This window comes from Eucalyptus grandis, chromosome 6, assembly GCF_016545825.1.
Source record: "Eucalyptus grandis isolate ANBG69807.140 chromosome 6, ASM1654582v1, whole genome shotgun sequence".
In the NCBI taxonomy this organism is placed as follows: domain Eukaryota; kingdom Viridiplantae; phylum Streptophyta; class Magnoliopsida; order Myrtales; family Myrtaceae; genus Eucalyptus; species Eucalyptus grandis.
This window is the reverse complement of record NC_052617.1, coordinates 2,085,888-2,109,163: the sequence shown is the minus strand read 5'-3', so window position 1 is coordinate 2,109,163 and position 23,276 is coordinate 2,085,888. Positions and strand designations below refer to the sequence as shown.

Sequence of the window (23,276 nt, the reverse complement as noted above, 5' to 3'; positions counted from 1 at the left end):
AGGTTCGCCCATGTGGATGCATACCTGCAGAAAATTTACTCTCCTTCCCTGGTTCTAAGTCTAGGTCCATTCATGGACACCAGGACTTTCAATTTCTGAATTCCATCTCAATTTCACGATTAATTTCACTTTGGCATGATACTAGCGCATCCTGATCTACCGGGCAACTTTTAGAAATTTTCATGCATTTAACCCGTGGTTGATTAATTCAAGCCACAATGTACATCTTTGACACATTGGCGACTTTCAGTTGTCGGGATAATTTCAAGGTTTCAAATACGAACACAGGGTACCCAATCGACAGAAAAGTCGATCCAGTGCCGATCGACAAGAATTGTGTGATTTGGTGGGATCACCCACACTCGATCACATGCCTCTGTCGAGTCGACCTATCTCCGGTCTTTAATCGATTTTTATTTGTGCCGTAATGACCCTGGCAGATTAGCTCGGTCGAAAGGTCGCTTCCTGGTCAAATTCTCGAGTCTGATGCATTAGAATCTCTTAACGGCTTCACCTGATAGACTAGTTTTCACATGAGTGGCCAACTCAAGGAAATGAATTATATGCGTGCCAACGAAATGCCCGTCTCAATTTATTGAAAATAGAATTGGAAAATCGGGATGTTACAATAATAATGAAAGGAGTATCACATAGATAACATAGCTCATCTTCACACACAATCTTCAAGAGAAATTTGGCATGAAATGCAATTTTTAGAAACAATATCTTATACATGCTGAGACAACCGCAAAAGATATGTAATATAGCCCATGTTCTTATATTATCAAACAGCATATGCATCAATATATATATCTCAAAGATCACGGATGCAATATGTAAATTTCACATACCTTTTTTGTCATAATAAAACGATAATGGAACTTATATATATAAATCATCTTTTGTTGCTTATAAGTCACAAGCGAAAAGTACTATGGGGGCAAGAAGGTAAAAATCAAAAGGTATAACTAACATTTATACTTGACAAATGTTGTTCATCGAAGATTATCTTAAATAACCGTTTTTGATTTGGTGTAACCGTTTTAGATAAAGAAATGCTTAAGTAAACTAAAACAAATCTTTTTTTTTTTTTTTTTTTTTTTTTTTGTATTTAAGATGAAATAAAGAGTGAAAATCGAAGGACGCCCTACTTACAAAACGACCAGTCACAAAAAATATAATAAAAAATGCAGAATATGGGTAGAAAAAAACTTTTTAACGGTAGAATAAAATTACCAATAGGGTATTTTCCTTTTTTTGCCCAAACAAAATCTGGGATCATTGGATAAATTAATACAGTATCTTCTTCAACTCAGTCATGAAGAATACGATGTGCGGCTGATGTGAATTCACGGGACTTCCGGGTATTCATACACAACAACAAGAAGCTCATAAGAAGGAAAAACTTGGCCAAAGTTGAAATTTTTTTTTTTGCTGCATTAAACCAAAACCGCATGGACACCCACTTCGATTCAAGTGCGTGGACAGGGGCGAGCCCGAAGATGCCGAGACTGATAGAGATGGTGCGGTCATAGTAGACGTCGTTAGGGCTCCTCAAGAGAGAGACGCGAGACCTTGTGCTCGATTGCCACGTTAAAAACAGCCGGGGCTTGGTGCCGTCCATGGCCAGTCGACATAATGGGAGAAAATGCAGGCCAAGAGGGAGTGAGAAGACTAGGGAGAGGAGAGAGAGGAAGAAAAGGCCTACCTATGTGAGGGCCATGCCTCTCCACGTGGCGCCTCGTGAGTGGTTGGAGACCATGCTGACTTGGTGGTCCAGGACCACCCAATATTTTCTCGACATGGTGGTGCGTGAGAGAGAGAGAGAGAAAGAAGTTTATTGATGACTCATAGCCATCGATGGGGCACTGGACTCGACGGCGGAGGCGGAGGGGACAGGGCACCCAGGAGGGGTTTTTGGGGGAGGTGGACGCGGTAGGGACGTGCTGGAGATAGAGAGAGGGAGTACTGAGTACTACTTTTTGTAACCCACGTTTGACTGTCATATTTCTCACGGAGGAGGGTCATCTTAGCGGGACGCAATCTAAAATGTCGACCCCCGACAATCCTCTCCCCTCCTCTTTAAAGGGAAGGTACACAGCCTTCGAGCCGAGACCAATTCATCGTCAGTACACACGCAACCCACGCAATGGTTCCTCGTCCTCCTCTTCCATCCGTCCGGCTCATCTCCGACTGTTTCATCAAGCCACACTGGCTTCCCCTGCAGTCGAACCACCCTCTCCACTTGCCGCCATGGGACCTCGTCATGCTCCCCATCCACTACATCCAAAGGGGCCTCCTCTTCCCCCTCCCTCCTCGCCGCCTTGACCCCGGCTTCGACCGCCCCGCTTTCATCCATTCCTTCTTGGACAAACTCAAGCGATCTCTCTCTTCCACACTCGCCCACTTCTACCCCCTCACCGGCCGCCTCGCCACCCTCAAGCGGACTGAACCTCCGTTCTACACCGTCCTCGTTGACTGCACCAACAGCCCTGGGGCGCGATTCATCCATGCCTCAATCGACATGACCGTGGCCGACGTCCTCTCCCCTAAGTACGTACCGGCCGTCGTCCGGTCCTTCTTTGACCACGACCAGGCCATCAACCACGACGGCCACGACCTGTCCCTGCTGTCCGCGCAGGTCACTGAGCTCGCCGATGGCCTCTTCATCGGGCTCTCCATGAACCATGTTGTTGGCGACGGCTCCTCCTTCTGGCACTTCTTCAACTCGTGGTCCGAGATCTTCCAAGCGCAAGAGAAAGGCACCGCTGATGTCGTCCAGCTGTCGCGTCCCCCGATCCTGACCCGGTGGTTCCCAGAGGACCACCCTGGCCCGGTCAGCCTGCCTTACACGAACGACCCATCATCGTTCTTCGCCCACCCCGACGCCCCTGAGCTCAAGGAGCGATTCTTTCACTTCTCCACCGATGCCATCGCGGGGCTCAAGGGAGAGGCAAACCGGCAATGCGGCACCACCAATATCTCGTCCTTCCAGTCCTTGACTGCCCATGTATGGCGGTGCATCACGCGTGCGAGCCGCCTCCCGCCTGACCAGATCTCAAGCTGCTATATGAACGCGGACAACCGGGGCAGGCTGGAGCCCCCAGTCCCACTGGAATACTATGGGAACATGGTCACGCCATTGAGGACGGCAGCGACGGTGGGGGAGCTGCTGGATAGAGGCCCCGGGTGGGCGGCACGGCAACTGCATGCAACAGTGGCCGAGCACAACGACGCGAAGCTGCGGAAGTGGAACGAGGAGTGGATAAAGAACCCGCATATGTACCACCTGGGCAGAATGTTCGATCCGTGCAACATCATGATGTGGAGCTCGCCGCGGTTCAACATGTACGGCAATGAGTTCGGACTGGGGAAGGCCGTGGCTCTGCGGGGCGGGCAAGGGAACAAGTTCGACGGCAAGGTCTCGGGCTATCCGGGCCGCGATGGAGGCGGGAGCATCGACCTCGAGATCTGCCTGTCACCGGAGAAGATGGCGGTTCTCGAAGACGACGCTGAGTTCATGACCGCCGTGACGATTTCGTAGGTCGGAGGGCGCCATCGCGGTGGCTATGGGCAAGTCGAGTCAACGCCATTAACCAAGGAGGAATAGTCGTCGTTGCCGGATAGGGAATTTTAATAAAATTGATTCTACTTCTCGACGTAAGCATGCGCCAGTAGCCTGGAATGCGGACCAATTCTTCTTTTTTATTTATTTATTTATTTATTTATGCCATTCCTATTTGTTAACAAAATAAGACGTATTCCGCTAATTAAGCCGAATTAGATGGTGAAGGAGCGTGCTCATATCATCGTTTTGAGATTTTTTTTTTTTTGGTCTGACATCGTTTTGAGATTTAGACGGTAACATAAGATGTCCCGAGGGAAAATTGATGAACTACTAAGCAAGCCGCGAATGGTTCTTTTCGTAAAATGATGCATACGCTCGGCACGGCCCTCTGAAATCGAAACCTAATTGCCAAACGCATCGACAATTAGCTCTAATTGAGAATGATTGGAGCCTTTCGCTAAAAAGGAAATAAAGAAAATAAATAAAAAAAGAGAGTAAGTAAATAAAAACGAAGTCATCGGGGGAGTCGAAATACCATACTTTTTGGAATTATAAAGATGAATGATTATGTTATCTCTCTAACTAAATTAGGCATTTGCTAGCTGGTTTATTTCATCGATGTTGCTGTAACTTGTATATACTTCTCATCATAGTGAACCCATGGTTTCGTAATGCTATAGTAAACTCATTGTCGCGACCTAATTTTCGGGTTTACCACCTAAAACTAGGTTAATGGATTACTAAGTTTTTAAGCTTAGCTCGGGCTCTCCCAAGCCCATACCAATTCGCGACTTAAGTTTGAATTCTTAACATGCAAATGATTTTCAATCAGGAGTCGCCACTAATCTATTTTTGGTTGGTCAATTAGAAACTCAAGTAAAGTAACGGGAGATTTACTTTACTCATACGAACCAGAAATTTAGGAGTTCGGGGACTTGGTTACTCCAGACTATCTTAGTGCCATTTCGGTACATTTTTATTTCATTTTCAAAAAAATGTTTGGCAATTCAATTAATTTTAATTTATCTTCCTAACATGTGAGGTGATTATGCATGTGCGCATACCGCCAATTTAACACTCAAGAAAACAATTAAATATTGCAAAACATACCTAAAAGTAACAAAAACATCTGCATTGTTAAATAAGAATTCACATCAGTAACTTTAAATATGATTTCTAATTAACACGCAATTTCAATTTTTTTGTTTTCACTTTATTTAATGAAAACCATGCGATGCATGCTAATAATCTAATATGACATGGCAGCACGACCCAAACTATATGACATGAAGAAATGCAATAATTAAATGCAATCTAAATGATCTAACTCTAATGACATGCAATGCGATGCAATGACATATAAAATTATTTCAACTAAAATAACATGCATCATGCAATTTCATATGTGAGCTATATGTCACGCGACATTTATTAAATAACCCGGTCTAATGACGAGGAAGTTCTAATTAAATAAACCTAATAAAAACTAGATGACGTGCATTTGATATTTCTATTTTTTTAAAATGCAAAAATGGTCTATAGCTAGATTAAAATTCTATCTAATTTAAACTAAGGATTAAGTCACATTAAATCCTAATTTAAACTAAGATATTATCTTAATCTAACATGCAATTTATCTAATATGCAATGACGTGCGGAGCATGCCCTAATTCTACATGACATATGCATGATATTTTTTATTTTTTATTTTTTATAAAATTCAAAATTTAAAATTGCCACGTAATTAAACATGCAACTAAAATCCTAAATTAATGCATTTATTATATTTTTCGTTCGAACTAAAATCCCTATCCTAGATATGCAAGATAACAAGAAATATTCTAAAACAAACTGAATCTTAATTCAATTTTTTTTTTGATTTGTCTTAGTGGTTTTCCAAAACAAGCAATTGTCAAATAAACATTAAATCTAAACAATCAAGATATTCAATCAAATAAATGATTAAAATAATCGAAAAATAACCCGTTGTCTCACAGTCAAATTAACAATTATTCTAATTATCACGACAAAGAGTTCAAAATAACTAAAAATCTTATCCGAATTCTTACGAATCAAATTAATAATTATATTGATTGAACACTTAAAATATTATCGACAAACCCCAAGAATTAATATAATTAAAAAAAATGGCCCGACATTTTACGGGTCAGATTAATAATTACAATAATTTTAGGGATAACTCCTGCGAATAATGCCTACAATATTCATAACCTAAAAGTCAACTCACAATATTCAAACTTAAACAATAATAATAAAACTAACTAAAAGTAAAGTAAAATAATATAAAATAAGAAAAATAAAAATAAAAATAAAAATAAAAGAGAAATAAACAACCTAAGGAAAATGGAGGGGCAACCAATTCGTCGACACCGGGCAGGGGGTTTGGGTCTCCAGCGTTCGGGGCTCCGGCAAGGTAAATCACCGGTGCGGCTGGACGGCGATGGCTCAACTCGGCTCGGGTAGAGGCGGAGCAAGGTGGACAGGCGGTTGTTGTGGCGTGCGTCGCTCGGAGTGTGAGATGCGCTGCTCGGGCTGCCGGGGAGACGAGTGCAGCGACAGTGTGGGCTCCGGCGGCGTCGGGACGTGGCAGGGACAACGGCACGGCGTCGGCTGGGCGTCAGGCGGAGGCGAGTAGGGACGCCGGGACTTCTGGTGCTGTAGATCGGCGACAGTAAGGCGAAGCAAAGGCGTTCGGGTCGTGGCTGCTGCAAGGGTCTCAAATCCGTCGGCGTCGGGCTTCACGGACGACGAGCGAAGGCGAGATCTGCTGGGCAATCGCGGGCGAGTGGTAGAGCAGGGCATGAGCGGCATTGGCAGGGGGAGTCGCGGACGACTGGGCTGGCGTCGCGGATTGCTCGCGAAGGAGGCACGGCGGGTCAGGACGGCAAATCTCGGATTGGCGCGAGTTGCAGGTAGATCGTGAACAGAGCAGGGGCAGTAGCGTCGTCGCGGGCAGATCGGTGTTCCGGTGTGGCTGAGCGGCGATGCTCGGAGACGCCGAGCAGGGGCTCGAATGCGTGGCAACGGCGGACGAGGTCGCGATCAGTAGGGCAAGCTCTTGTGGATCGGGTAGGGGTGCAGATCCGGCTCAGGTGACCGCGGAGGCGCAGCGGATCTCGGGGGTGGCGTGGCGAGGCACAAAGTGGGCGACATCCGGCAGTGTGAGACGGAGCGCGGGCGACGGCAGCAAGTCGCCGAGAACTGCTTCTTCTTCTTTTTTTAATTTTTCTTTGGGTTAATACCTTAAAAAACCCCAAACTGGTACACTTGTGACAAATTTACCAAAAACTATTTTTTTGACCATGAAAAACCCCAAACTAGTACATCTGTGACAAATTTGCCTCGACTAACTATAAAAAACCCTAAATTGATACATTTATGACAAATTTACCGCAAACTAATTTATTCGACCACAAAAAATCCCAAACTGGTAAATTTGTGACTAATATACCCTCCGAAAAATTAGATTAATACCACAAAAAAATCACAAAAATTATAAACTGTGACAAACAAAGTGTAAAATCTCAAATTGATATACTGATCAATTGTCACATGTTATTTAACTTTATAATTTAACAAGAAATTTAACTAAAACCAACAGAGGGTAAATTTGTCACAAGTGTACCAGTTTAGGGTAAATTTGTCAAAGGTATACCAGTTTAGGGTTTTTGGTGGTAAAAAAATCGTTTGGGGTAAATTTGTCTCAGTTGTACCATTTTGGAGTTTTTCAAGGTATTAACCCTTTTTCTTTTTTCCTCCTGTCTCTCTCTCACTTCACTCCACTGTTCTGCTTTTTCCTCCTCCTACCGCACATCCCTTCTTCCTTTCCTCTCTTTTTTCACTTTTTCGACTTTTTCTGTTCTTTCTTTTTTCCTTCCCGAATTCTTTCTCTCCATTTTTTTTTGAATTTCCCCCTCCCTGGGTCCTCGTACTTTGTTGCTTTTAAAGGGGTAGAAGATAGGTTTTCGATTCTCCCTTCAAATCTACATCTCTCATACTTAATTCGAAATTACGATAGATATTTTCTCGAAATCCAAATCTCGCAAAGATAAATCGCAATATTGCAATATTTTTTCATGCCCTATCCAAAAAATTCATATCCCAGAAAAAAAATTCAAAATTTCTATTTTTCCACGAGATAATTAAAAAACATGGGCTTGGGCCAACCTACTCGCTTTGTGGGCTTAGTCCAACTAATTTGAACCCATTCGCACTGGTCCAGTAAACAAGTGTAAAAAATGTAAATTAAAAACAAATGCACCTAAATCTATATGCTATGCAATTAATATTTTTTTCAAGGATAAAATTACCCCTAATTTTCTATACAATAAATAAATAAACGGCTTGCCAAAATTTAGGTGACAACACTCATATACTGTTTAAAATCTAGATCGTACAATAATCATGGATCGATTGATGAAGGTTAATTTCGATCGTGCATTTGTGGTTTCTTTAGCAGTAAATTATAAGGGATTTTTGGCATCTCCCTTTGTACATTTCATGTTCATTTACACTTATGTGTGGTTCATGCCATACAATAAGACATGATAGGTTCTAAAAATAGCCAGTTCTATTGATGTGATTCACAAAATGGTGATATAGTAAAATGATTGGATTTCAGATCTTACCATATACGGTTTTTATCTTGACTAGATTCACACCCTATAAAATTCTTAATAAAAGTCAGATCTTGTTATACACTGACAATCAACCTTGTAAAAATTCAATTTCTCTTGGACGTGTGCTTCCCTTGATGGGATTGCCACGGCCAAAGACGTCTGAGCAATCCATATTAGTTTCCTTTACTGTGCATGCTTCCCTTGATGGGTTACGAGCTTCACCGAGCTCTATAGAAACAGTCGACCTTCGCAGATCTGCGAGTGTTGGGCTTCGCCGAGCTGTGTCTAGCTTTGTTGTGGTTAGTCGACGCTTGTTTCGCTGAGTTCTTTCGCCGATCGGTGAGCTTTGCTAGCCTCAGCTCTGTTGCATGAGGGTTGCCTGGCCGGCGGTCTATGGTCACCGGTCAACGCTTTCTACCCTCTCTCCCCGTCGTCGAGTTGACTCCCTCTCTTTTTTTCTTTTTTCTTTTTTACTATTTCAACTTAAAAGTTGTTTTATAAAGTATTCATCAAAATCAAAAGTCCAAACGCTACCTGCTTTCCACAAATACACCTTCACTGAAAAACACTGAGAAAATGGCTACATCTCCCAAAGTCAAACCAAGATGCACCGAGAGGTGACGCCTAACGCAATGATTGCTAGTTATTGAATGGGACTGGATTAGATACCCAAATGAGAGAAAAACAATTCAGATTGAGAATCGTTGGCTAATTATTATTGCTGTAGATAGACTTTGTATGATAGAGAAAGCACCAATCATGACCAAAATGATCAAATAATTGTTGACACCTTGGCAAATCTAAGGAAATAAAAAATAAAAGCAAATAAAAGGAAAAAAAAAGGGAAAAATCAATTCGATTGATTATGCACAGAAATTGAAAATTCTGATGAAATTCAAATTTTGGTAAATACGGAACAATTAGGAAATCAGGTGAACAAAGAGCAAGAATTTTTACAAAATGGAAGGAATCAAAATAAAATCGAGCTGATTGTAAAATCACACTCCGATTTGCACTATAAGTCAATGCAACAGAAGATAGAAGCTCGAAAATTGCCATAGAAAGCGGCCGTTTGGAGCTGTTATAAAAGAAGTTGACCTGCATAGCATGCAAGGGGATCAAATTCGGAAAAAAAAAAATTCAAAGAATCGAGAAAAAAAAATTCGTGAGAAGGAGAGCAAAAAAAATTTCGAGAGAAAATTCGTGCAAAAAGTTTCGTGAAGAAAAGAGGGGGGACAGGGGGACAAAATGGGAAGAGAAAAACCTGCTGAGGGAAAGTAAAAAGTCAGCAGAAGAGGGCAGCAGAGAAAAGAACAGGAAGAGGACGTGGAAGAAAAAGGAGGCTATTGTTCATCTTCCTCGTGCAGCCCTCATCGACGCCGCTGCCCCTCCGAACACAAGCATCTCCCTCTGCCGGCCACTGTTGCTCCGCCTGCAACCCAGCGACGCCACTGCCGCGTCTTCGCTCACCACCGTGCCTCACCCGCGACCTGCAACTCGCCCCGCAGCAGCCCACTCGCCACCGTCCTCCTTCCAGCGACCCAGCGCCGGATGCCCTGCAACACCACCAGAGCTCAACGCCACCGTTGCTGCCTCCCTCCTGGCGTCGTTGCTGCCTGACACCGAGCACCGCCCGCCACTGCAGTTTCTGCAAGCAGTAGTCGCGAGCACCAGTAGCGACCTGCGACTTACCTCTGCTGCCGCCAACGCCAACATTTCCGCCCAGCGCCCGATGTCGCCTGCTGCGTCACCACCGCTCGACCTTCCCTGCAATGCCAGTAACCGCCAGCCCCGCGACGCCTGCAGCGCCCTCGCCCAGCTCCGCTCGCTGACCTCCGAGCGACGGCACCAGCAGCCCAAGCCGAACCATAGCCCTTTCCGCCCCGGCGACGCCATTGTTGCCCGTGCTTTGTCCGCACATGCAGCCCTTTGCCCACGACACCTCTGCCACCGTCCCCGACGCCAGCAGCCCGTGCCTGCGCCAGATGCCACACCTCCGTCAGTCCCTTTGCCGGAGCTCCGATGATGACCACCTCTGCCCGGTGCCGCCCACTATTGCTACTGCCCTTCCTAATTCCCCCTTAGGTAGTTTATTTTTATTTTTCATTTATTGTATGTTATTTTATTTTATTTATTTATTAAGTTTCGTTATTATCATACAAATTTAAACATTGGAAGGTGATTTTCATTTTATGAATATTCTAAGTATTATCCGTAGGGTTTTGCTCAAAATTATTGTAATTATTAATTTGATCCATAAAAGGTCGGATCATTTTTTTTAATTATATTAATTTTTGGGCATTTTGATAGTATTTTAACTTATTAAATTATTATAATTATTAATTTTATCCGTAAGACTTTAAATCAAATTTTTAATTATTTTGAATTTTCTTATATGTTGTGACATTTAGGGTTAAAATAATCGTTAATTTGACCCATGAGACAACGGATTATTTTTTCGATTATTTTAATCCTTTATTTGTTGAATATCTCGATTGATTTAGATATAATGTTTATTTGATGATTGCTTGTCTTGGAAAATACTAAAAAGTCAAAAATCAAAAATTAAATCTTGCATCGAAGTGTATTGTTTCATAAATTAGTATTGCAATTTTAGATTGCACATTTAGATAATTTTTGGAACAGATTAAGGTTGGATTTAAATAATTTTTTTTTTATAGATAAGGGCTTAGATGATCTTTGCACATTTTAATAATCTCATTTTTCTAAAAAAAATAGTTTTCTAAGATAGGATAGGGTTTAAGTCAAATTAACCCCTAAAACATATTAGAAACTTATTTTTTCTAGACAATTTAATTAGTTTTTTTATTATTACGAATTTTAATAAAAAAATAAAAAAAATATTAGGTGCATGCTAATTAATTGGCATAATAGGTTCATTTAATTTCTTATAGTAAAATTAAGTCACATAGTTTAAGTGCATATTATGTGGTAAAATTCCGATTTCAAGATTAAAAAAAAAACCCAAAAAATAATTGTTTTTTTTGTGTATTTATTTCTTGGTGCAATTTATTTAATTTATTGAGTGTTTAATAATGATTGAGCACTCGCGTAATTACCCTATTGCATGATACTAATTTAGGTTAAAATAAATCCAAGCTGCATGTAAAAACATTTTTCGAAAATAAAAAGAAATAGTACCGAAATGGCATTATAGAACTCTAGTGTAACCAAGTCTCCGTACCTAAAGTATCTGATTCGTAGGAGTAAAATAATTCTCCCATAGGTGTCTAATCGACCTATCATAAACTGATTAGTGGTGACTCCTAGATAAAATTCATTTGCATGCTTAAAACTTGAACCTAAGTCGCGAATTAGTATGGGTTTAGGAGAGCTTGAGCTAAGTTTAATACTTAGTAGTCCATTAGCCTAAACCCTAGGTGGTGCACTCTAAATTTAGGTCGTGACAATAATAATTGATATGTGGTCATGAGAAGCTAGGCTAACACTTATGTGAAAGATTGGCTTCAATGGGTGGGCATCAGTGAGTTTGTGAGAAACCTCTCTTGCACTACAACCTATTAACTAGAATTTACTGATAAGAACCGATTAAATGTTACAAGATATGACCTCTAAGCACTCAAGCTTGTTTGTATAACTTTTTGCACACTCTTAAACTCTAAATAATTACACAATAATGCTCATAGAGACGAAAATATAAGATGACAAGATATTCTTCATACTTTGGAATTAAAAGCTTCAATTCCCTTGAATGCGGATTCTCTTCCTTCAGCTTCGAAACCTCCTCTTATACTCTTACTAATGCAAGCTGACCGTTAAACATATCTCCAGGAGGACTATTCTAGCCAGTATACCCGTTCGCCTGGATCTAGTTGAAAAAATCCAATTGCTTCAGCATCGCAGAGGTTGATGCTTCTCATAATTTCTACCACCCATCCATCAATTTGAGTTTCCATTAGTCGAGTATGTTTTGCCTCAAATAAGTTGTTATAGGAAAGTTGAATCTCCGATTAATATTAGGAAGACTTTCCTTTTAAAACTCCTTATAAATATGGTAGGAATCCAATCAATCGCTAATAGCCATTGCACAAGGATATTATCTTCTTCCTAACCATTTGGCAGAAAACATAAGAAATGAAATAATTAAGTCATGATTCTGGTTCTCGGTTGAAAATCTTATAAGAAAAAATGAAATAATTAAGTCATTTGATTCCGTTGTGTTACCGTTTCTGTTTCTTGTCTTGGTTGATAACATCTTATCAGATCCCATTAGACTTTCTACCTGAAAAATACTTGTCATTAGAATCAAAGTAGAAGGAGAAAGGTAAATGGGACAAACCATTTCCGCAGTTTTTTATTCTTGTAATCTTCCCTTTTAGAGGAGGGCATGCCCAGATAAAGCAGCTTGCAAAACCTCGTTGCTTGCAGCATTTCAGTTGGCTTCTGCAAAAATAATTTGACAGTCGCTGTCAATAATTGCAACTGGACTTGTGAAGGCTCTTCAGGAAACTCTCCAGAAAGCTCTCTAGCAGCTCATCAGCATTGTCAATTCTTTCTGCATATTCGCCAATAATCCAAATCATTGATGACTGCCAAGTGAAAAAAGGAGAGGCACAAGGTGGTTAAAATTTGAGTAGAATGAATCAAGGAAGCTTAAATGTACAGTGTCCATATAACATGGTTGTTACACTAAAAGAGTAATGATACTTTAAAGAGTACCTTGGCCTCTGGCTCATCAAGAGTGTCTAAGCTCTCACATAGGGTAGCATTGATGGACTCATAGCTGTAGAACATAAAAAAGTTGAAAACAGAATTAAGAGATGAATGGAACTGCTTTTTAGTTCACGTACTCCAAAAATTACAGATATCAAGACTAACATGTTAGGATATCTTCTGAATATGTCCTTAATAACAATAATGGCTTCTTGAACCACATAATTGACTTTAATCTTAATCAGCTCCAGCAAAACACTGATGCATCGCTCTGCTGCTCTCTCCAACTTGATTGCACAGCGATCAATAGCACGGACTGCCTTTCTAACAAAATCGACATCTACTTCTGTAGCACACTCCTTGAATTCCAGCAGAACCTGCAGCATTTAGTTAATAAGACAACATAAAGTTAACCATTTTGAGTAAACAAGCAAATTCAACAGGTTAAATGCTCCAGTTTCCATGCCTGGTCAATATTTTTGTCCGAAGCAAGCTTTATCATGATTTCTAATTTCTCCATCTTCACATAAATTGGGTCATTGTACTTGCAGAAAAACACCTGGCAATGACGAGATCAATAAGCATGCCTTTCTTACTCATAATGCACCCAATATGGGTCACTAGAGTTGGCAAGATTAAATGGACCAACCTTAATTTCATGGGCGAGAATAGTAGGCCGCCTTGGACAATGAGGTTGATATTTCTTAAGGCAACATACTGTATCTCTGGTTCTGCAGAGAGTAACGTAACAAGAGGAGCCATCTTTTTTGCACAGATTTCTCTCTATCATATTCAAACTTATGCTTGGGGTGTCCATACAAATCCTTGCTCCCAGAAAAATCACGTCTTTTAGATCCATTTGATCCCGAAGTTTACAGAAGTGATCATTGCCTTTTTTTTTTTCTTTGGTTGCTGATTAAACAATAGGATGCTTTGTTAATATGTCTGCTCAAAAATTGATGTCCTTGTTGTTAAACACAGACATCTTGGCTCCTCTCACATAATATATTTCTACTTATAAGCAACTTTGTTTGGCTCTTACATGACTCTTATGAAAAGAGAATTGAGTAATTATTCATGGGGTAAAATCATCATGATAAGCAAAGCCAATCTCAGCGTCATAGAGAAATTACATGTTTGTCGCTCAATCACATTTCAACATGTTATGGGCAAAGCAAGTAAATTGTCATTTTCAGCTATCAATTTTTCAAAGACATTTTTCCACTGACCTCTTCTACTTGCTTATTCCTGTAAAAGAGGATGCTGAGGTTATAAAGCAAGGCAAACAAAAATTTCAGCCACTGAGGTTGAACCCATTCGCTTGCAATGACATAATCTATCAAGTGCATATTCTCCTGATACAAAAAAAGAAAACGTGTCAATCCCATTGCCACATGTATAATGCCAATATGTTGGACCAAGAAGCATCATGAGTCACAAAGAAAATGGAATGGCAGCATTACATGGGAAAGGCATAACCTGCAAGTTGAGCTTTGTCACAAAGAGAGAGTGAAAGCAGCCACCAATATTGCTGGTACTGCTTTACTGTATTCTTCATATCTATCCATGTCCTTCCCATATTTGCTACTGCACAAAAAAAGCCTCAACTGTCAAAGGCCCCCTTTATGAAAGTATGATGTACTAGACTAAGGATAACTCCAACTTCAAAATTTCCATTGGAAAGGGCTGTATAGTGCAGGGCATCATCAATATCCTTGCATCCTGCCCAAAGCAGAAGCATACATTAAACATTAAAGAGTAGAATACTGCCGACTAAGTAAGGGAGTTGCTTGTTGAGCTTAATCTTCCCTTGATTCTCCTTTATATTCTCCTTATACGACTCCGGCTCCAGATTCGTCCCCTCTGCATCTCCTCCTACCATCACAAAACAGAAAAACAAACGAAATCCCATCAAAACCCCCATCAATGCACGGACCCCAAATTAAGATTCAAAAGAAACCCTCGCGCACGAGCCGAAGCACAGAAGCCCCCAACAACAAGTAAACCCGCGCCACGAGCCCTAGCAAATCCAACCAAAGCCATCGACGTCCAAAGAGAGGGACAGACCTTGAGGGTGAGAATCTTGTTGTCGAGGAGGCGAAAGCCAGCCCAAGCTTCAAAGCCCCACGCTTTCGAATCGAGCAAAGAGAATACAACACAAATGCTCAAGAGCTTAAAAAGAACGATGCAGAGAGAGAGAGCTTACGGTCTTTGCCACCGCGAACGTTGCCTCTGGTGGGATGATACATGGTTCCACGCGAGGCGAGGTCCTCCGAGCCGACGAAGATGGGGATGCGGTCGTCTTCTTCGCCGGCTTCTTGTAGACGAGCTTTACCCGGAGATGTAGGTCTTGCCGGAGAGGAACTCGTCGAGGGACTTGAGGCCCGACTCCGTGTGGAGATTCGTCGAGGAACTCGTCCGGGTTCGGGCGGAGGTGGTGACGGTTCGGGAGCAACAACGGCCCGGACGGCCGAGCAAGCGGCAGCAAGAGGTGGTGACGGCGGCAGGGGACGGCGGCGGTGCCTCACGGCGGCGCGGACGGCAAGACAGCTCGTCGGGCTCAACGGTGAGACGGCTTGTCGGACGAGCGGTGGGTGGTGGGGGTTCGGTGGCCAAGAGGTGGTGGTGAGTAGGGGCGTGGGGCAGCGGTGTGGTGCGAGAGGAAGGAAGAAGAAGAAGAAGAAGAAGAAGAAGAGGTGGGAGGGTTCGGCTGAGAGAGGAGGAAAGAGGAGAGGGAGAGAGGGGAAAAGAAAAAGTGGGGGCAGGAAGTGACGTGAGGAGGAAAAGGGAGAAAAGAGAGAAAAAAGAAAGGGAAATGGGAGGAAAATTGAAGGGGGAAATTCGCGCGGAAGGGATTAGGGTTTTATTTTTTTAACTTTGCGGTTACCGTTTTGTTGTTCCTGTTTCTTGTCTTGGCACCCTTCCACTCGCCTTAACGTCATGTCATTTTGAGTGCAAGTTTTGGTGTCGAGATTTCATCTTGTATAGTTGGTAAAGCTCGATACAATTACTTACTTTCACCAAAAAAAAAAAAAAAAATCTCTATTGAAAGCAAGATTTTAGATAAGGCGCTATGTGAATTCTACAAGAATTTTTGCTGATATAGTAAAGATAATTACAAACTTCTTATAGAATATTGAGCTAATTAAAGTGAATAAGATTTGTAAAGAAACTTTGATTAAATAAGTTCAATATAAGAATAAATTTAAGAAAACTTCATATTTTTATATAACTTCTCCCGAGCAAGATCACAAAAGATCTTTATCCAGTGTTTTACTGTTTTTGCATTTTCTTCCCATTTTTGTCAGCATCACAAAAGAAACAATAATAATGGAAGGAGTATCACATAGATAATATAGCCCATCTTCACACACAATCTTCAAAACAAATTTGGCATGAAATGCAATTTTCAGAAACAATATCTTATATATGCTAAGACAACTGCAAAAGATATGTAATATATCACATGTTCTTATATTATCAAACAACTATATATATATATATATGGGATAAGTGCACCAAGAGTCTTAAAACTTTTCACGAAAGTGCATTTGAGTCCTAAAACTTGCAAAAAGTGCATTTAAGTCCTAAAACTTGTCAAAATGTTTCAAACGAGTCTTAAAATCGACGCCGTCTAATTTCTTAACGAAAAAAGCTGATGTGGCCCCCGTGTGGCTTTTTTTAATCATTTCTCTCTCCTCCATTGCGAATAGATTAAAAAAAAATGCCACGCACTCAAAACGATGTCGTGTTCTCTTTTCTTTTTAACCATCGTGTTACCTCCCCTCTATCTGTACGTCTTCTTCATCGTTGTCTTCCCTCTACCCCCTCTGTCTCTACGTCTACATTCGCTATTCCGAGTGAACCCTAAGCCCCAAATTGAATTTGTCTGAACTGTAGTTTGCGATTTGGGTCCTCATCGACCTCGAGTTCGATGCTCGTCATGAGTTCGTGTTCTTTCCTTTGACGATTGCGAGTTCGTGCAAAGACCTCTATTGTGGGAGTCTCGACATCTCAGCAGTGAAGCGATTGGCGTTGGGACGACGACAAGGTTAGTGACGGCGATGGCGACTCCTCCTCATGCAGGTATCGCTCTATGCATTATAGCATTTTGGATATCTCATGGTAATGCTACAATTTCTTTTGTTTTGCAAAGGTGCTTTAATCTCTACATTATGCAAAACGACGTCAGTTGGCGTCCTCATTTCTTCATTATTTGGAGTTTAGAGAGCTCGAGTTTGACACACATCGACTTTATGTTATCTTCTTTGATGATTGTGAGTTTGTGCAAAGACGTGTCATGCGGGCATCTCGGCATCTCAGCGGTGGAGCGAGCGGCATTAGGGAGGTGATGGCGACTCCTCACGCAGGTATTGCTGTCTACATTATGGCATTTGGGTATGTCATGGTAATATTACGATTTTTGTTTTTGTTTTGCAAAGGCGTTTTACTCTCTGCATTATGGTTGTTTTGCATTTTCCAATTGTTGCGATAAATTAGAACATTGCTGCAAATTAGAACATCACCTACCGAAAGGCGACAATAGGTCCCTCGCTCTCACTATTGATCATGTAGTTGCGGTTGTAAAGCACATTATGCTAATTTGCTGTTTCTATATTGATTGTTAGTCTTTTAACTTCAACATTGCTTCAATAATTTGATGATTGAAAGTGCTCTGCTCTTTGTTTTTGTTCCCTTGTAGGTCCAATGGCCGAGAATAAAGTTTATGTCACTATTTGCTATGGAGGTAAATTTAAAGTCAGCCCACCGTTGGAATACATAGGTGGAAGAGCTGATGTTGCTGAAATAAGTTTAAGTAAGAGTTCACTGTCTAGTACAATTGAAGCTATTGAGGCTTTGGGTGTGTGCAAAATAGAGAAACTCTTTTACAGAGTTCCTGGAAGCACAACTCTTATAGATGGCGTAACTCTTAGGTATTTATGGGATAACTTTGATGTGATGGATCTATTTTATCATCATCTATGCTTTGAAAATATTAAGCTATATGTTGAGCATGTTGATGAAAAAAGAAAGGAGCTGAGATGGGGGGTGTTGAGATGAAAACTGGAGGTATGTCTAATGTGATTGGGAATATTGATGATGACCATGCCAATAGGGATCTAGATGAGGAAGAGGATGATGATGCAGATAATTTGGTGGATGTGGAACAGTTGAGTGACAATAATGATTTTGAACTGGTTGATGCAAGGAAAAAATTAAAGGAATTTTCAGCAAGACATAAGCTCAAAATTGGCAATTATAGTGAGGCACCTGGTACTTCCCAACCACCGATTGTGGATGAGGCTCAATCGTTAGATGATTATGGGTACAAAACAGAGTATGCTGATTCAGATGAGGAAGACAGTCTTCAATCAATTTTAAATGATGAGGGTGATGAAGAGGTTGATGTTATCTTAAGGAGGAGAAGTAGGTTCCCATCATATGATCAAAGTGGTACCAATCTAGTATTTATTGTTGGCATGACATTTGAGGATGCAACTGAGTTCAAAAATGCAATTTTGAAGTATTCTATGGCTAAGCAAAGAGCAATCAAATACACTAAGAACACAAAAAGCTTTGTAAGAGCCAGGTGTGCCCAGGAAAATTGTAAGTGGATGATCTATGGTGCTATTGATAGCAAAACTAGGTCATTTCATTTGAGAAAGTATATAAATCAGCATATATGCAGTATCACTTTCGAGAATAAGAGAGTGTCTAGTAATTATTTAGCTAAGCACTTCATGATTCTCATTGTTGCAATGCTTAAAATCAAAGCACCAGAGTTAAAGAAATTAGTCAGAAAACAACTAGGAGTAAATGTCACTTTCAATCAATATAGGAGAACAAAGCTGAAAGTATTGAAGGAACTACAAGGCAATTACAAGAAGAAATATGCACAGATGTACGACTACTTGGGAGAGGTTTACACTACAAGCCCTTCAAGAAATTTTAAATTGAAAGTTGAAAGGCCATTGTCAAATTCTCTACCATTATTTGATAGGGCTTACATTTGCTTTGATGCTTGCAAGAAAGGTTTTTTGGCTGGATGTAGGAAGATCATTAGATTAGATGGATGTTTTTTGATGGGTTTGATCAAGGGCGAGTTGTTATGTGCCATAGGAAGGGATGACAACAATCAAATGTATCCAATTGCTTGGGCAGTGGTAAGAATCGAGAATAAGGACACATGGACTTGGTTTATCGAATTGTTGAAGTCAGACCTCAATATGTGTAATGGTGACGGATGGGCTTTGATAAGTGACCAACAAAAGGTATGCTTTTCTTTCTGTTTTCATTTGTAAATTGATTGTGACATTACAATGCTTTTCTTTCTGTTTTCATATATATTTTCTTTTTTTGGGTAATTGTCAAGGTCTCGTCCAATCTGTAGCTGAACTTTTGCCAAATGCAGAGCATAGGATGTGTGCAAGGCACATATATTCCAACTGGGATAAAAAATACAAAGGAAAACAGTTGATGAGACAATTTTGGAGATGTGTTAAGAGTAATAATATGTCAGATTTCAAGGTGCATAGACAGAGGTTGAAGGAAATGACTCGGGAATGTCATGATGATTTATTCCATATTGAGCCAAAACATTGGTGCAAAGCCTTCTTTGACACCAACATTAAATGTGATGTCATTAATAATAATCTCAGTGAGGCTTTTAATGGTAGGTGTGTGGAGGCTAGGTGCAAGGCCATTGTGAGTATGCTGGAGGATATTAGAATCATGGTTATGAATAGAATGCATACTCAGAGGAATTGATGTGCTAGGTTGACTAGAAATTATGGTCCAAGGATTTTACATAAGTTACATGAGAATATAACTGCTAGTAGGTATTGTCATTTGATATGGAATGGAGAGGAAGGATATGAGATTACGGAAGGTGGTGACAAATATGTTGTTAATTTGAATTTAAAAACTTGTTCTTGTAGAGCTTGGGAGTTTAGTGGAATTTCCATGTTGTCATGCCATTTATGTAATACACCATAAGAGAAATGACCCGATTGACTATCTAGTTGAGTGCTTCAACAAGGCAAAGTATCTAAGTGCTTATCAATTCATGATGCCTATAGTGAGAGGACAAAATTTTTGGAATAAAACCAATAAAGAAGCTCCTCAACCCCCACCAATGAAGAACATGCCTAGTAGGCCAAAAAGGAGTAGAAGAAAGAAACCGATTGAGCTTGTAAGAGGTGATAGAATGACTAAAGAGGGTAAGCAAATGACTTGTTCGTTTTTGCAATGTGGTTGGACATAACGCAAAGGATGTCCTTTAAAAAGGTATTTCCTCAACTAACTGATCATCTTAATGCTGGGCATGTCACTTTAACATGTTGTTAATCAATGCTTAATATGTGCTTCTCAGGCCAATGCTCGGGCCAATGTATGTACATCCAATGCTCAGGCTAGTGCAAGTACAACTGAAGCTCATGCTCAATCTCAGGCTAATTCCACTGGACCAAGGCTCGGAAAAGACAAGTAAGTTATCATCTAACAATTATTGTAAGTTTTATATGTCAAGGTTCCAATTTAGTAATTATGAATATATATATTCAGGCTAAAGCTAAAGCAACAACAAGCGTAACTGGAGGAGGATTTGAAAGCCATGCCAATGCTTCTGCAAATGCCAATTCAATAGGAGACAATAGTGGGCATGTTAATGCTTCTGCTCAGGCTAGTGCAGATGTAAGGGGGTGTAGTGCTCGTGCAAATATAAGAGAATGTACTACCACCGCTTCTGCTCAGGCTAGTGCTGATGTTAGAGGATGTACTGGTGCGGCCAATGCTGTTGGTGAAGTTCGTTCTAATCAAGGGGAAGGCATTTATTGTGCACCGGCCAATATAATGGCTAAGCATAGACCTGAAAAATTCCTGTGAGTAATACCTCAATCCCCAAGCATACATGTATTGTGACTACATTATCATGTTCAATGAATTTTTTTATTATTTAAGATTAAAAGACCTGCCATTGAAAATGACATAATACAAAGAGAATCAAAGGCCAAGAGGATGAAAATGGTAGGGTTGGGTGTTGATGCAAATCCTATGACAAACCTTCATATTCTTAAGGTTAGTAATATTTTTAAAATTTTCTAATAGCAATTGCTTATCTTCTTAAGCTAAAAACATGCTCATTCTTATGTAGCCTAATACAACTAGTGCAAGAATCTTTAACCTACCGGACAAAGGGGGTAGTTTCAAGAGCTACGTCAACAGTAAAGATGCATTCCCAAGTCAGTGCACAACCTCGGTCATATCATGTATCAGCAGCTCCTCGAAAACAAATTGCGGTGATGCCGAAGCCACCATTACAACCCAAGGCCATTTCCCAACCTCAATCATCTCATGCAGCAATAGATCCTCCAAAGCACGTTGCAATGAAGCCAAAAGCACTATTGCAACCTGAGGCTAGTTCCCAGGCTCAGTCATCTCAAGCTACAAGAGCTTAGAAGCATCTTGGTTTAAAGCGAAAGGCACCATCACAACCCAAGGCAAGTTCCCAACCTCAATCATCTCGTGCAACATTAGCTCCTCAAAAGCATGTTGCCATGAAGCCAAAGCCACTATCGCAACCTGAGGCCAGTTCCCAGGCTCAGTCATCTTAGGCTACAATAGCTTAGAAGCATCTTGGTTTAAAGCGAAAGGCACCATCACAAACCCAGGCAGCTCCTCGAAGACACATTGCATTGAAGCCGAAGCCACTATTGCAGGCTCAGTCATCCTAGGCTCAGTCATCTCAAGCTACGACAACTCCTCCAAAGCCTATCGCTGGGAGACCATATGTAAGGAAATGCGCCAAAATTATGAATCAAGTGAAGGCTGGACCTACTAGACCACCGGAGACCATCATAGTGGATTGATATGTTTGCTGAAATTGGTATTGTTAGGTGAATTTATATCAATCATTAGCTGGTTTTTTGTATGAAACATGTAGTGTTTGTGCATAAAACCTTTTGTGCACTGAAAGTGTAGGCATTTTTTTGAACAAAGCTTTTTATGCACTGAAAATGTAAGCATGTTGCTTTGTCAATGAATCGTGTTTCAACGAGTTATGTGGGATGCTTGGTTTTGGTTTGGATAATGCACAAAAGTGGTTACTCTTCAGGATTGTTAATAGGTGATTATTAAAATTGTCCATGAAGAATTTTCATTCTTCCAATACTTTTGTCATTTTCTTTCCCATTTATTGTTAATAGGATTGTTAATAGGTTCCAAATTTATTATGGTGGCAATAGCTCATATAGTGCTATTGACAAGCACACAAATCAAGCAACATTTTTCAATGCGAAAGTAATTTCTCGCATGGCAAGCAACCGGTCTTGCAAACTACAAACTCACATCAGATTTCATTCCCATCTCAATTATCCACAACTAGTGTTCAAACTTACAAACTTAGAAATAAGTACTATGGAAGACTTAGAAAATTCCCATCAATTCCCATCAACTTTCACATTACACATAACCAATGCAGCAATAAAACACATGCATACAATGAATGCCGATTGATATAGCATATTCCATTTCTTTACTCGTGCGAGCTCCTCCTTTAAACATCTATTTTTTGCCTTTTGAGTCTTCACTTCAGCTAACAATGAGCTCACATCGACTTCGTCACACCTCGATTGGCTTGATTCACACAATGCTTGATTTCTTTCAAGTAGGTCAACTATCATGTCCCTCACATGATCTGGTATCTTTGGATCAACCCACATAAAGAAATCGCAGCAACTTGGACTATTAAACTTAGCACATCCATGGAACCTTCTTCCTGCGTTTTTCCTTGTCTTTGCCATAAGAATTGGCGATTAAAGACCACAATAACATGTTGGCTCCAAGTTGACCTCATTAGGAGTTACGCCACTTGATTCAGATGTTGGCGCCCTCATTCTTCCGAGCTTCGTATTATAGGAACCTAATAGAAGTATATTATAATGGAAAATAACAAAATGCTATAATGCAGAGAGCGATACCTGCATGAGGAGGAGTCGCCATCGCCGTTGCTAACCTTGTTGTCGTCCCCGACACCAATTGCTTCGCTACTGAGATGTCAAGACTCCCACAAGAGAGGTATTCGTACGAACTTGCAATCATCAAAGGAAAGAACACGAACTCACGATGAGCGTCGAACTCGAGGTCGATGAGGACCAAAATCGCAAGAGAACTGCAGTTCGGACGAATTCAATTTTGGGCTTAGGGTTTGCTCGAATTCGATTTGGGGCTTAGGGTTCGCTCGGAATAGCGAAAGCAGACGTACAGACGGAGGGGAGGTAACACGATGGTGAAAAAGAAAGGAGAATACGACGTCGTTTTGAGTGCGTGGGATTTATTTTAATCTATTTACAATGGAGGAGAGAGAAACGATTAAA

At 40.8% G+C, this 23,276-nt stretch overlaps 2 protein-coding genes and 1 long non-coding RNA gene across 4 annotated transcripts; 1 reads left to right on the top strand and 2 right to left on the bottom strand.

The window, feature by feature from the left end:
- Positions 1 to 2,149: 2,149 nt before the first annotated feature.
- On the top strand, positions 2,150 to 3,665 carry LOC104451143 (uncharacterized acetyltransferase At3g50280). Its single transcript, XM_010065877.3, has one exon. It carries the CDS (start codon positions 2,150 to 2,152, stop codon positions 3,542 to 3,544), a length of 1,395 nt encoding a protein of 464 aa, XP_010064179.2. The 3' UTR covers positions 3,545 to 3,665.
- An 8,960-nt stretch (positions 3,666 to 12,625) lies between these two features.
- On the bottom strand, positions 12,626 to 13,665 carry LOC104431100 (beta-adaptin-like protein C). Its single transcript, XM_039316139.1, has 5 exons — positions 13,553 to 13,665; positions 13,370 to 13,462; positions 13,069 to 13,280; positions 12,910 to 12,973; positions 12,626 to 12,779 (listed from the first exon to the last, which is right to left on the bottom strand). Exons 2-5 carry the CDS (start codon positions 13,421 to 13,423, stop codon positions 12,660 to 12,662), a joined length of 450 nt encoding a protein of 149 aa, XP_039172073.1. The 5' UTR covers positions 13,424 to 13,462; positions 13,553 to 13,665; the 3' UTR covers positions 12,626 to 12,659.
- A 363-nt stretch (positions 13,666 to 14,028) lies between these two features.
- LOC120294789 lies at positions 14,029 to 15,530 on the bottom strand. Of its 2 annotated transcripts, none has more exons than XR_005552090.1 (4): positions 15,110 to 15,530; positions 14,561 to 14,778; positions 14,367 to 14,490; positions 14,029 to 14,258 (listed from the first exon to the last, which is right to left on the bottom strand). It is a non-coding gene; the product is annotated as an uncharacterized LOC120294789 (long non-coding RNA). The 2 variants fall into 2 exon arrangements; XR_005552089.1 differs by having other exon boundaries at positions 14,037 to 14,258; positions 14,383 to 14,490.
- Between the last annotated feature and the right edge of the window lie 7,746 nt (positions 15,531 to 23,276).

Coding starts and splice junctions, on each gene's coding strand:
- LOC104431100 (XM_039316139.1), bottom strand. CDS start 13,423: ATGGAGAAATTAGAAATCATGATAAAGCTTGCTTCGGACAAAAATATT. Junction 13,281..13,369: donor CGGACAAAAATATTGACCAG/GCATGGAAACTG, acceptor TAAATGCTGCAG/GTTCTGCTGGAATTCAAGGA. Junction 12,780..12,909: donor TTGATGAGCCAGAGGCCAAG/GTACTCTTTAAA, acceptor TTCACTTGGCAG/TCATCAATGATTTGGATTAT.
- LOC104451143 (XM_010065877.3), top strand. CDS start 2,150: ATGGTTCCTCGTCCTCCTCTTCCATCCGTCCGGCTCATCTCCGACTGT.